The sequence below is a fragment of the Natrix helvetica genome (genome assembly GCF_964273705.1).
Source record: "Natrix helvetica genome assembly, chromosome: 3".
NCBI lineage: Eukaryota > Metazoa > Chordata > Lepidosauria > Squamata > Natricidae > Natrix > Natrix helvetica.
The window spans coordinates 140,412,973-140,425,961 of NC_138549.1; the positions used below are offsets into that span (position 1 = coordinate 140,412,973).

General features: G+C 39.7%; 2 protein-coding genes across 5 annotated transcripts in view; both read left to right on the forward strand.

Moving 5' to 3' along the window:
- Window positions 1-2,294, forward strand: part of KDM5B (lysine demethylase 5B) — a 55,594-nt gene extending 53,300 nt beyond the window's left edge. For 2 of the 4 annotated variants that reach the window (XM_081946985.1, XM_081946986.1), the window contains 2 exons: window positions 663-971; window positions 1,456-2,294. In XM_081946985.1, the coding sequence (XP_081803111.1) occupies window positions 663-971; window positions 1,456-1,593 (447 nt within the window). In that variant the 3' untranslated portion in view covers window positions 1,594-2,294. The remainder of the gene's footprint in view (window positions 1-662; window positions 972-1,455) is intronic. The other 2 variants (XM_081946987.1, XM_081946988.1) reach the window with 2 other exon arrangements.
- A 6,781-nt stretch (window positions 2,295-9,075) lies between these two features.
- The window catches only part of IPO9 (importin 9), a 35,862-nt gene continuing 31,948 nt past the window's right edge, over window positions 9,076-12,989 (forward strand). Inside the window, exon 1 of the mRNA XM_081946693.1 lies at window positions 9,076-9,468. Within this exon, the coding sequence (XP_081802819.1) occupies window positions 9,318-9,468 (151 nt within the window). The 5' untranslated portion in view covers window positions 9,076-9,317. The remainder of the gene's footprint in view (window positions 9,469-12,989) is intronic.

The window sequence follows — 12,989 nt, forward strand, 5'->3', positions numbered from 1 at the left end:
CTGGATAATTGATTCTATTTCTGAAATTCTACTTCTGTTAGGAAATTTATTCTAACATTCTGCTTTCGTGTATAACTTAAATCCATTGTTCCACCTTTTGGCCTCTTGAATATTAGAAAATAGTTATTGATTGCTTACTTGGCCTTCCATATTCTATTCTCTAATACCTGGGGAAGCAAGCACTGTGAAGATAGAGGGGAAATGAGAAGGGGTGACTGGTGACATGAACAATATAGACCACTATTAGGAAATACTGCAAAAAGTTAAACACCACTTGTGGCCCCCAGGGCTTTCCATGAGACATAAACTTTGCCTATAGTGAAGGCATATTTCTCGCCAAAGAAAAGAAAATTGTAGGCTTTGATACCAATGCAAAAGTGAAAATACTGGTTAGAAGGAGAATCCATGTTTACCAGATAACACACAATCCCTTTCCCAAATTTTTAAATATGTATTAATTTTTATTCAAGCCAAATAAGCACTAAGAAAAAGACATTGCAAAGCTACACAAGACAAAGTACAGGTTATTTCTATAATTATCCAAAGTTTAGTACATTGCTACAAATACGCTTTTTATATTGTACACAGAGAATTGCTGCATGAAAAAAAATAATTATAAGTAATGGTTATGTAGTACTTAATTTAAAATATGTTTCTTGTAGAATGATTGTCAAGGGAAGAGAGATGGAATTTGTTCTATGGAAAAGAAGCTGAAGAGACGCTTTGAAAGAGAGAAATTCTGCAGTGAGATGAGAGCAAGAGTAAGAAAAATAGCTCCAAACAAGAAAAAAATGAAATTGACTCATTTGAGGGAGCTGAGCAAATTAGAAAGAGAGGGGCTGTTTGACATTCAGCATACTGGCGAAAGTCAGTTGCTTTTTTCAGAAATGTCATTCTCTGAACAGGAAGACTCTGAAGATGAGAATGCCATTTGTCCAGCTGACAACTGTCTACAGCCTGAAGGTGATGAGGTAAATTGAAACAAAAACTTGTGGAGTAAATGGAATAAAAAATACAGGACATAATAGAAGGATTAATTAAGGGAATTCAGAGTTAAGTTATTTTTGAACAACTGTCCCATCTGCTCACAAATTTTCATTGAAGGGCAAAACCAGCAATCCTGATAGCTAGTTCGTTGTTAAGCTGCTTTTATCATCAACAAATTTCTTCTCGCATTCACCTGTAATATATATCTCACATTTTAAGACCATTAGAATGATTTAAGTCTCTTAAATAATAATATTCCCACATGGTTCATTTTATCTCTATAGAAAATTAGCATTTCGTTTTCTATACTGTTGGAGGATCTTAGTTATCTAACTCTTTCTTAAGGCATAGTATTCAGAATTAGGCCTTGGGGGTAGCATGGCATATATTGTTGAAATTTTGACAGTATAAACAGACTTATATAATAATGCTATATATTGAGGACTTTTTTGGATTTTTTCTGTCTAGGTGGACTGGGTCCAGTGTGATGGCTGCTGCAACCAGTGGTTTCATCAAGTGTGTGTGGGTGTTTCTCCAGAGATGGCAGAAAAAGAAGACTATATTTGTACAAGCTGTACCAGAAAGGATTCTCCATATCGAAAGTAAATCATTTGATGATCATTTGGGACTGTAGAAGAGAAAGAGATTTTTCTCCATAAAGCCACTGGGCTGGTCTTAGAGCCACATTGCAAATGGTGCTACTTCTGTCCTCATGGGATCATTTTTTCAGACTTAAAACAATTTGACACTTTTGTATTTTTATTCTTTAAACTGTTTGTGGTTATTAAGGTTTGAAATGACTCTTTTGGTCTGGGGGTTTTCGCCAGTTTGGAAGGCATCAAGATGTGCACCTTTTCATGTATAGCATTCAATTACCTCTTTGGAATTTACCAGCACACTTAAATCGTTTAACTCCGTTTAGGTGCAAAGCAATGCACTAAGCATCCCCATAATTCTCTTTTTGAAGCAATCCCTGTTTACTCTTGAACATTTTTTAAAATGTTAGATTTCCTTCATTTTGATTTTGTAGACTAGATTTATTTATCTGAGCAATAACTTCTGTGTCTGCTTTCAGTGACTGGAATTATAATTCCAAACAGCGTGTTGGTGCTTTTAGCATTGGTTAATGTACAGAAAGCAAATGTTTAGGTTCTAGTATCACTAATGACACTAGCGATGTAGGAGACAGGAAAGCTCTGTAAAGTAATGGCCACAGCTGTATTTTGGCTTTTTCTTTTTTGGTAGCTTGTATCAAATGTTGCAGTTTATATTGTGGAATAAACAAATGGTTATGTTACAAAATTCAACACTGGTGTCTTTACAGAAGTTGAATTGCAGCCACTTCTATGGCACTTTTTCACACAATATTGTTAAAAGGATCTATGCTACTTCATATTTAGATTAATTACCCTTTTTCATCCCGGCAAGCCTTATTTAAAAAAAAATCAAACAGACAAAAGACTCCTTGTAGGTCACCTATGGGACAAACTTGGTAGTTTGTTATTTTGTGACAAATATGTGGACAATCTTGAACAATTGTATGATGGTTCTTACCTATAGTAGACACAAATATGGCTAAGATCAGGAAAATGATTCTGAGAAACAGGCTGTGTTAGATCAGTAGTCCTATCTGAATATAATGTGGAAGAAGAAAAATTGCTACATTGGTCATTAAGAAAAACATTTGAGATGTAAGGAACAAGACAAAGAATTCAGGTATTGTAGAGTTATATGATACAAGTTCAAATCCTTACATTGTTTATATTGCTTACTTGGTGCCTTTAGGCCATTCACTCACACTCAGCCCAATCTACGTTTTTTAGGGATAATAAAATGAAATGATATTGCTATATATGGTTGGGAACTTTCAAAGGAAAGGTGAGATATAAATGCAATGGAAGAAGAAGAAAAACTTTCAAGATTGTGTCAGTGCTTGAAGGCTGTTGTATTTGGGCTACCCAAATCTTAGCAAGTTCCACCTTTAATCTTGGATGCACAATCTGGGAACCTTCCTGGACTCATATCACTTGATTAGTAAGTTGTAGCTGTGGCCAGGGAAGCTTTTGCACTAATTTTATTGTATTAAAATTAGGATGCTCTTCAGATGGCCACTTGTGCCCTGGTTATCCTGTGACTTGATTATCACAATGCATTCTAAATGGACTGTCTTTGAAGACCATCCAGAAGCTTCACTTGGTCCAGAATGCAGCTGCTCAGGCAATAATAAGCATACTTCAATATGCCTTTGTAACATCATTGCTTCTGGGTGCAATTGAAGATACTGGTTGTTACCTATAAGAAGCTATATGGTGTGTCATCTGATTACCTGTGAGACCACCTAACTCCTCTATCTGTCTGGGTACAGTGTCAATCAGCAGTGTTGATGTTCTCCAGGCTCCTTCTATTAAACAATTCCACTTATCAGATCTGGAAGAGAGCCTTCTCTGTCATATCATCTGTCCTTTGGAATGATTTCAACTTGTGAAAATAAATCCCATTTTAAGTTCCCTTATTCTTTGAAAGCATTGGACTATAATTTGGGACAAAATATTTTTACTAGTAGATGAGTGCATTTGTTGTCAATAATATTTATAATCCAGTTGAAAAGTGTTTCTTTTTGAAAAGCAAGATTTACATTTTTGAATTCTTAAGCCAACATACAAGAAAATATATATGCAACAGGATCAAATTTATGATAAATGTTACAGTAAATCCAAAACCTTAGAAGAATGCACTTTTCTAAGGAAAGAAATTTCATCAGATGCAATTCCTAATTATATTAAACTTCTTTTGCAGCATTTTAGAGTTCACGTTCTCCTGCTTATATTGGATTATGTTGTTTTCTACATCCCTGTGTATGAAATATGCTTGCCTTCTCTCTCTTTATTATTTGGTGTCCTCACAATCAGTATTTCACAATACTGACCTACATTAGTTTTACTATAAAATCCTTTCGGTGCTTAATCATATCCTCCTGAAATATGAAAAAGAGTTGGTAAAACAACCTTCCTGGAAGGAAGAATGAGAGGGAGAGGGACGTTGCTATTTTTACTTTTCTGTGTATGAAATCTTATTTTCTTCAGACCTGGACTGCTACATTCTCTTATCAGCAAAAAAAGTTAAATGTTAAGCATCCATACACCACATACACTTTAAATTCCTTTATGGTGTGCTCTAATTTTTCACTTTAAAAAATCAGGACAAATCAAGAGGCTTATTTAAAATGCAACTAGATAATAAACTGAAATGTATCTACTCATTGATGAGAATTATTTCCCATCTATGTATCTACTGGTAGCAATAGCATGGGGACTACAGCCAAGAAATTAAAAGACGCTTGCTCCTGGGGAGGAAAGCTCTGGCAAATCTAGACAGCATACTAAAAAGAGACATCACCCTGCAAACAAAAGTGTGTATAATCAAGGCTATGGTTTTTCCAGTTGCAATGTATGGCTGTGAAAGTTGGACCATAAGGAAGGCTGAGCGCCGAAGAATTGAGACCTTTGAACTATGGTGCTGGAGAAGACTCCTGCGAGTCCCTTGGACTGCATGCAAGGCAATCAAACTGCTCAGTCCTAGAGGAAATCAACCCTGACTGCTCTTTAGAAGGCCAGATCCTGAAGATGAATTTCAAATACTTTGGCCACCTAATGAGAAGGAAGGACTTACTGGAGACGAGCCTAATACTGGGAATAATTGAGGACAAAAAAAGAGGGTGACAGAGAATGAGGTGGCTGGATGGAGTCACTGAAGCAGTCTGCATGAGCTTAAATGGACTCTGGGGGATGGTAGAGGACAGAAAGGCTTGGAGGAACATTGTCCATGGGGTTGCAATGGGTCAGACACGACTTCGCAACTAACAATAACAACAAAGCAATAGCACTTAATACTTATATACCACTTCACAGTGCTTTATAGCCCTCTCTAAGCTGTTTATAGTGTCAGCATATTGCCCACAACAATCTGCATCCTCAGTCTCGGAAGGATGGAAATCTGAGTCAACCTTGAACTGGTAAGACACACAATGCAGAACTTCTGGCAGCCGACAATCAGCAGAAGTAGCCTGCAGTGTAGTATTCTAACCACTGCACCACCATGGCTCTTGCTATATAATATTTCATAAATATAATATCAGTCATCAGGCATTTGGCTACAACCGCCTTTTTGGTACTAACAGTGTTTGGGAGCTAGGGCATGCCAAAATTTCAATTTCCAATTTCCAAGGATTAGGGTGCTCAAGAGTTGTGGCATGCCTTGGGGATTGTAAAGATATTTTGGTTACTTTAATATAATTTAGATGTGCTTGGTAAGTAACTACATAAATATAACTTTTTATCATTTGGTTTGTTTCATTAAGACACTCCATCTATATAAGGAAAGCAAGCTCTGATGCTCAAGGAATAAAGGTTTAGCTCTTTTATTTTTATTTTTCAGGCACACAGCATGTACCCTATTTCCCTGAAAATAAGCCCTCCCCGGATAATAAACCCAATCAGGCTTTTGAGTGTATGCACTAAAATAATCCCTCCCCCCCAATAATCCTTCCCCAAAAATATTGCAACACAGCAGCAGCCATGAGGTAACCATGCTTGCCGCTTCCTGCACCTCAAAAATAATAGTGTTTCCCTGAAATTATGACATGTCCTGATAATAAGGCCATGCCACGTTTTTCTGTGGGGAAAAATATAAGCCCTCTCCCACAAATAAGCCCCCTGGACAACCCCCCACCTCCGGCCAGGCGAGCGCCGCTCACCAACCAGGCGGTATCCTGAAGGTGCCAAGCCGTGGGAACCGGGGGGAGCAAAGGTGATCGTGTTGCTTAGCGCCTACAGGATACTGCTAGGTTGGTGAGCGGCTCTGTGCTCAGCTTAAGGGGGGTTGCCGGGCAGCTGCTCTCTTGCGAGGGGGGTCCGAAAGAGCCGGGCACAGCCTCATGGGCGAATGGCTGTCGCAGCAGCGCAACACAGCACCCATGAAGCGACCACACTCATGAGCAGCCACCCGACAAACCCCCTTTCCAGCTGGGCACAACGCCATTCACTGACCTGGGGTTTCGCCAAGCCGTGTGAGCACCTGTTCGCTGCCGCCCGGCTCCCGCGGCTTGGCGCCTTCAAAATGGCAGTGAATGGTGCTCTGCACGGCTGGAGAGGGGGGTTGGGCAAGCGGCTGTTCCGCTCTCGCTCGCATGCCTCCCAGCCTCACGATGCCCTGGCCCAGCTCTCCCTGCAGAGCCAGGGAACCTTTGCTGCCACCGCCACATGGCTTTTTCTGCAGCTTCCAAACCAAGTCTTCCGGCAGTGGCCGCTCTGTGCGTAAGCTCTATGGTTGTATGCTCCGCTGGCAGCTGGCCCACAAACATTTTGATGGCGCCAAGCCACGAGAGCCGGATGGCGGCGAATGGGCACTCACACGGCTTGGCGATACCCCTAGGTCAATGAATGATGCTGTGTCCGGCTGGAAAGGGAGTTTATCGGGTGGCTGCTCATGAGTGTGGTCGCTTCATGGCTGCTGTGTTGCGCTGCTGCGACAGCGCAACACAACCATTCGCCCATGAGGCTGTGCCTGGCTCTTTGGGAGACTGCTTGTAAGAGAGCAGCCGCCAGGCAACCCCAATACAATAAACCCTCCCCTCATAATAAGGCCCAAGCCATATTTTGTGTGTAAGAAGAAAATAAGACCCTGTCTTATTTTCAGGGAAACGCGGTAAGATCTCCCAAAAATAAGGCTAAGCACTTATTTCAGGGATCAAAAGAAAATAAGACCCTGTCTTATTTTGGGGAAAACAGGTAAAAGTAGATACATTCATTTTCCCACCATCATCTTCCATAAGCTGCATTACTTTGGAAATAGGCAACAGGCAGGTGCCAACCTGCAGCCCAATACACAGCATCATCTTTCCATCTTTAACTCAACTATAGTCCTAGTATTCTATCACAATTCAGTGCTAATTAGGATGGGGAAAGGTAAAACTGGAAAGGACATTTTTTTAAAAAGATACCAGATAATTCAGGCTGAAATAATTTCATTGCTTATGAAGAGTGATTTTATATGTATCCAATTCTTCATGCTGCAAATAGCATAAGGAAAAAGAATCACAATAGTCCCATCAATTTAGGCAGGACTACCAGTATTCAAATTGGTAACTCATGCTTTACTTTCTGGAAAAATATTAAGATTTCCAGGTAGTAATGTGTTGGGTTTTTTTATTTTATCAGACCTAACAGCAAGAGCATCCCTAATGATGATTTTGGTGGCCAAATGACTAAAGGTTAGAAACAAACAGACACCTCTTCTATCATACCAAAACCTAAGTTTACCCTATATTGTAAGCCATAATCATTATTTAGATATCACATTAGCAGGAATACATAATACCCAAGCCAACACCAAATTTTACCATGGTTTGTAACAATGTGCAATTATGTTCTACTGCTAGTCAGCTGACATTCAAAGTTTTGAAATGCGCTTTTAAAGCAGGACTTGGGAATTCGCACTGCAATTTTGTATACCTTTATGCACCAGGATGATTAGGGGACTGGAGACTAAAACATATGAAGAACGGTTACAGGAACTGGGCATGGTAGTCTAGTGGAGAGAAGGACCAGGGGAGACATGATAGCAGTGTTCCAATATTTGAGGGACTGCCACAGAGAGGAGGGGGTCAAGCTATTTTCCAAAGCACCTGAAGGCCAGAAAAGGAATAATGGATGGAAACTGACCAAGGAGAGATTCAACCTAGAAACTAGGAGGAACTTTCTGACAGTGAGAACAAGCAACCAATGGAACAGCTTGCCTTCGGAAGTTGTGTGGGCTTTATCACTTAAGACTTTCAAGAAGAGATTGGACTGCCATTTGTCAGAAATGGTGTAGGGTCTCCTGCTTGAGTGGGGGGTTGGACTAGATGACCTATAAAATCCCTTCCAACTCTGTTAATCTGAAATCTGAAATATAACAGGGCCATTTGAGATGCCACCTGTCTGAAAAGCTGTTGTATGCCTGATTTTTGCTTCTTTTCAGGCCAGTTTGTAAGCAAAGGAGGACATTCTCTGTATTTAAAACACAATTTAACTCTACTCTGTTCAGAATTGAAATATAGTTCCATCAAGTCAGTGTAATACTTATTAATTGGGACAATGAGAGTTACAATCAATCTCAGGAGAGGACCTCATGTTATGGGATTCTTCTGTAAACAAATGGTCACATTTTTCAGTGGGCTGCCCTAAGTTCCACCACAGATCAAAGTAGTTGGATCCCACAAAGCTGCTTAGATTTCAGTTTCAGACAATTGATTTAAGGAATTATTAGACTGACATAAGTAGGAATCGTCAAAATAAGAATGCTTCTAAATCTCTGTCTACTGCCAACAACAGGGCCAGCATTCCCTGGTGATCACTTCTAACCACAGAGGAAAGTTCCGCTTAGCCTACGAGATCAATAAAAAAAGTGGATCGCTGCAGTTGTTAAATTAGTAACATGGTTAAGTGAATCAATAGGGAAGCTATTGACTTTGCTTGTCAGAAAGTCGCAAAAGACAATCACATGATATGGGGACATTGCAACCATCATAAATATGAACAAGTTGCCAAGCATCTTAATTTTCATCACATGACCACAAGGATGCTACAACGGTCCGTAAGTGTGAAAAATGGTCATATGTCACTTTTTTTAGTGCCCTTCTAACTTTGAACAGTCACTAAATGAACTCTTGTCATTCGAATTTCCTGTATTTCCGAGTAAGGTGCATACATTCAGCCTCTTGTCTGACAAGACCTCTTTAGGACATTTTGCTTGGCTTCTTCCTGTCAGCAACGCCATGAAGACATTCCCTATTCTGCATGTATTGGGCATAGTAAAGATCGGCAATGCGGTACGGCTAAGCATACAGTATTACCATGCAATAATTGGTCAGAAATGGTGTAAGTAGGATCTCCTGCTTGAGCGGGGTGGGGTTGGACTAGATGACCCATAAAGTCCCTTCCAACTCTGTTTATCTGTTATCTGTTAATTAGAAGAGACTCATTTTCGGGCAGAATTTTTTAAAAAAATCTGAAGGCGATTTTTAAAAAGCTCCTTTTAACGCGTGCATTAAGAGCCTCAAGGGGCGCTCTTCGGGAATCTTTCAGCCTCCGATTTTCGCAGTCGTCGCTCTCGGAGAGCGCGTCGTTGCGGGCGCGTTTGGCGCGTGGCGGCACCACCCGCGACCCTCCGGTGCCGCCTCCTTTCTCTTTCCACCTCCCCCCTCTCTCTCTTTCTTTCTCTCCCTCGCGAGCTCTTCCACCGGGCTTCCTTGCGTGCCTTTCCTCCCGCCCAGCGCGGCGGTATACGGCGGGATGTCGGGAGCGGTGGCGGGCGGCGGGCCTGGACCCGTGGCTCAGGGACTGAAAGAAGCGCTGGTGGAGACCCTGAACGGGATCCTCTGCCCGGTGCAGGGCGTTCGTGCTGCAGCTGAGGAGCAGGTGAAGGTGCTGGAGGTGACGGAGGGTGAGTATACCGGAGCTGCTGGAGCTCCTTGCCTGGGTTCTAGGACCGAAGGCCGTGGGGTCCTGTTGTGGCCTCCTGAGCCACCAGTCTTTGCAGTCGTCGCTGCCCTCCCCTTTAGACTTCGGCGAGGGGCAAAGCTGTCGCCGCAAGCGAGGCTGGAGCGAGAGATCCCCGTTCGGGGCGCGAGTGATTCCTGAAAAGGAAGGCGGAATGAAGCTCACCTCCCTTTTTTCCTCTCCTTTTTTTGGTTCCGGGTTCATTTCAGGATCCGGTAGCCAATCATTTCTTGTTCCCACAATGTTGAAGGTACCGGATTCCTATTTCAGTCTCTCTCCCCCCCCCCTCCCAAGAGAGACTGAAAAGCAGTGTCTTCCATATTAATGCAACATGCTTAACTTGGTTACTGAACCAGGCAGCCCTTTTTCTGGATTTTCAGGATTGGCACAGTATCTTGAGCCATAATCTACCGTAAATAGATGTGGTTTGCAGAACACATGAAACCACAAAAAAGCTACGTCCCAAAGGTGCCTTTTCAGGAGGCATCTGGACTTTCTTTTCTTTTTTTCTTTGAAGACATTTCGCTTCTCATCCAAGAAGCTTCTTCAGCTCTGACAGGATACTGGGGAATGGAAAGGACCCTGTCAGAACTGAAGAAGCTTCTTGGTTGAGAAGCGAAATGTCTTCAAAGAAAAAACAAGGAAGTCCAATTGCCTCCTGAAAAAGCACCTTTGGGACAACCATGACCTGGATGACTGAGAATCTTTACAGATGTTAAATGGGCTAAGGTTTACACTAACCAGCCCTCTCATATAGTCTGCATCTGTATAATCAAGCTTCTTTCTTCCCATTTATTCATCCTAATCTATATCCTAGATATAGGATAAAGTGAGATGTAAAAAGTTAGTCATAAAACCTTTGTCTCTTAATAAAATTCGTTTGTCGGAAAAGCTGTTGCCTTTGGATTCTCAGGCTAAAGTATTGTAAACAATTAAAATGAAAAAAATTCCTAAAATTGCATGATATGACGTATGCAGACACATGAATGCATATAATGAAGGCAGGTAGAACCATAATGAAATTACATAGTGTCCTTTCCACGATGTTATACGCACTGTTGTTTTAAAGACATATCATGCTTCCATTTTTATTAGCAATCGCTGATAAATCGTATAGCATGGTGTGCTTATGTAATGGCATAACACAACCACAAAAACTTTGGTATATCCAATTTTTATGTTCACAACAGCTATCAAATGGTTCTGCTAACCAACCAGGTAATTTATTTTTTTGTGCTTTATGTTAAATATATTGTATTCTTTTACCAAATTTATATTTGTATTATACTAAAACTAGAAATACAAATATACTCCGTTTCCCCAAAAATAAGACCTTCCCGAATAATAAGCCCAATCAGGCTTTTGGGCGCATACACTAAAATAAGTCCTCCCCCGAAAACAAGCCCTCCCTGAAAATATTGCAACTCAGCAGCAGCCATGAGGTGGCCACCCTCGCCGCCTCCTGCACCTCAAAAATAATAAGACCTCCCTGAAAATAAGGCCAAGTGCTTATTTTGGGGATCAAAAGAAAATAAGACCTGTCTTATTTTTGGGGAAACTCGGCATATTATTGATCACTTGTTCCAGCAACTATAAAGAACTTTTCAGAATGCATGACACTCATCATCTTATTGATAACAGATTATCTTACTGTGGGATAAAAATGGGAATATCCACTATAGGAGTCCAGGGATGGAATTCATCCTCCTCCAAATGCTTCCTGAAAGAGTTCAGTTTTCACAACCATTTGGAAATATAACAGGACACATTAATCTGTGTGGATTTGACTGCAGACACACTGGCTGCAATTGAAAACATTATGTACTATCCCGTAGTACCTTAAACTCACAAAAATGGGGAACTGCTAGTCATTTCTTTCAGGTGGCACTAAGTCAATTTTACTCAGAGAAAGCAAGTCTGAAGGAGCCCAGTGAAGATTGACAGGATTTATATAAATGCAGACCATGGGGATAAAATTTTCCATGACATACAAAATTTTGTGCTGTGTTGTTTTACCTTTCTCATTACTTGGTATATTTAACACCAATAGAATAAATTAAAAGTAGTACTGTAGTAGTAATTATTTGAGGAAACAAGGAGACGTTAGTCTATGTATCATAATTAAGTATATGGCTTGCTTTTCATTATTGAGTATGAGTATTCCTGAAAATATGATCCTTGAGATAATTTGTTCAACAAAACGTGTCTTCGGTGATTCATGCATGCGGCTGTTATCCTTATTATCACCTTCTGATTCTTTTTAAAGAACCGCAATTATAGAACTGAATGATTCTTTCAGAGATTTTATGAATAAAAAATGATAACATAGTTGTGAAAATTGTAATATACTTAGCAATAAGATGATCAAAATCAAAATCTGTTCTGGATATTTATAGTTGATTTTACATACAGTAGTCCTGCTAGCCACATGACCACAGAAGTATTTTCGAACAAGGCTGGCTCCCTTGACTAAGAAATGGGGATGAGCACTACTTACTAGAGTCAGACATGACTGGACAGGGGAAACATTTACCTTTATTTATTTGAACTGTCTTTAATATTAGTTGCAGTGGAGAAATGAGAAGCAATCAGAGTAGAGCAATTTGATTGTAGATTTTAGAGCTTTACTAGTTTGTCAAGAATATGTTCCTGTGATTAGAACCTACATGGCTACACGTTAGCTATTATGAAATCTAAAAATTATAGGATAATTACTGATACTATATTCAAAATTTCATAATTTTGACATAAATTGTAGCAGACTATTGCAAATACTTTCAATCAGGAAATAATCCACTTTGATTTGTTTGGATTTGGGCTTTTCTGTCTTCTATGCATTCATGTATAAGAATATAGCAATAGAATTTGAAAATTGGAAGAATTATTTACTTATTATGTGCTTTTGTTCTTTAGTTGAAATTTTACTAATTTAACTATACTATTTTTTTTTTAAATGTTTGGCAAAAGATCTTGAAAGTTGAGGTACACAATGAATAAATGAAATATATTCAGAATTACATTCCCAATGAATATATGCACTTAGCCACGAAGTACCTTTTTTCTCCTTTTTTCTAAAGTGTATAGTTTAAATATAGATCCTTAATATGCCCTAAAGATACAGGCAGTCCAATACAATCAGAGGACATACAATTGGGAAAGATTGAGTAAGAAAATTCATTACTGCCGCTGTTCATCCTGACTATACAGTCCTAATGTATTACATTACTTTTTTTAGTTAATGACTGTGGAAGTTATATCATTGGATATATTTTTTCTTTCATATATTTGTTCAGCATTGAATAATATTTTTTCAATTACTTTCTTTAAGTAATTCATAGACACTGCTTTTGTTCTGTTTTCTGTAAGCTTTCTTTATTGTCTATGAGGTGAAAAAATGTCATACGAACAATAGGGAACAGTCATAAAGTCAAACAAAAACTGTAGGGAGTGAATTGCTTAAATAAT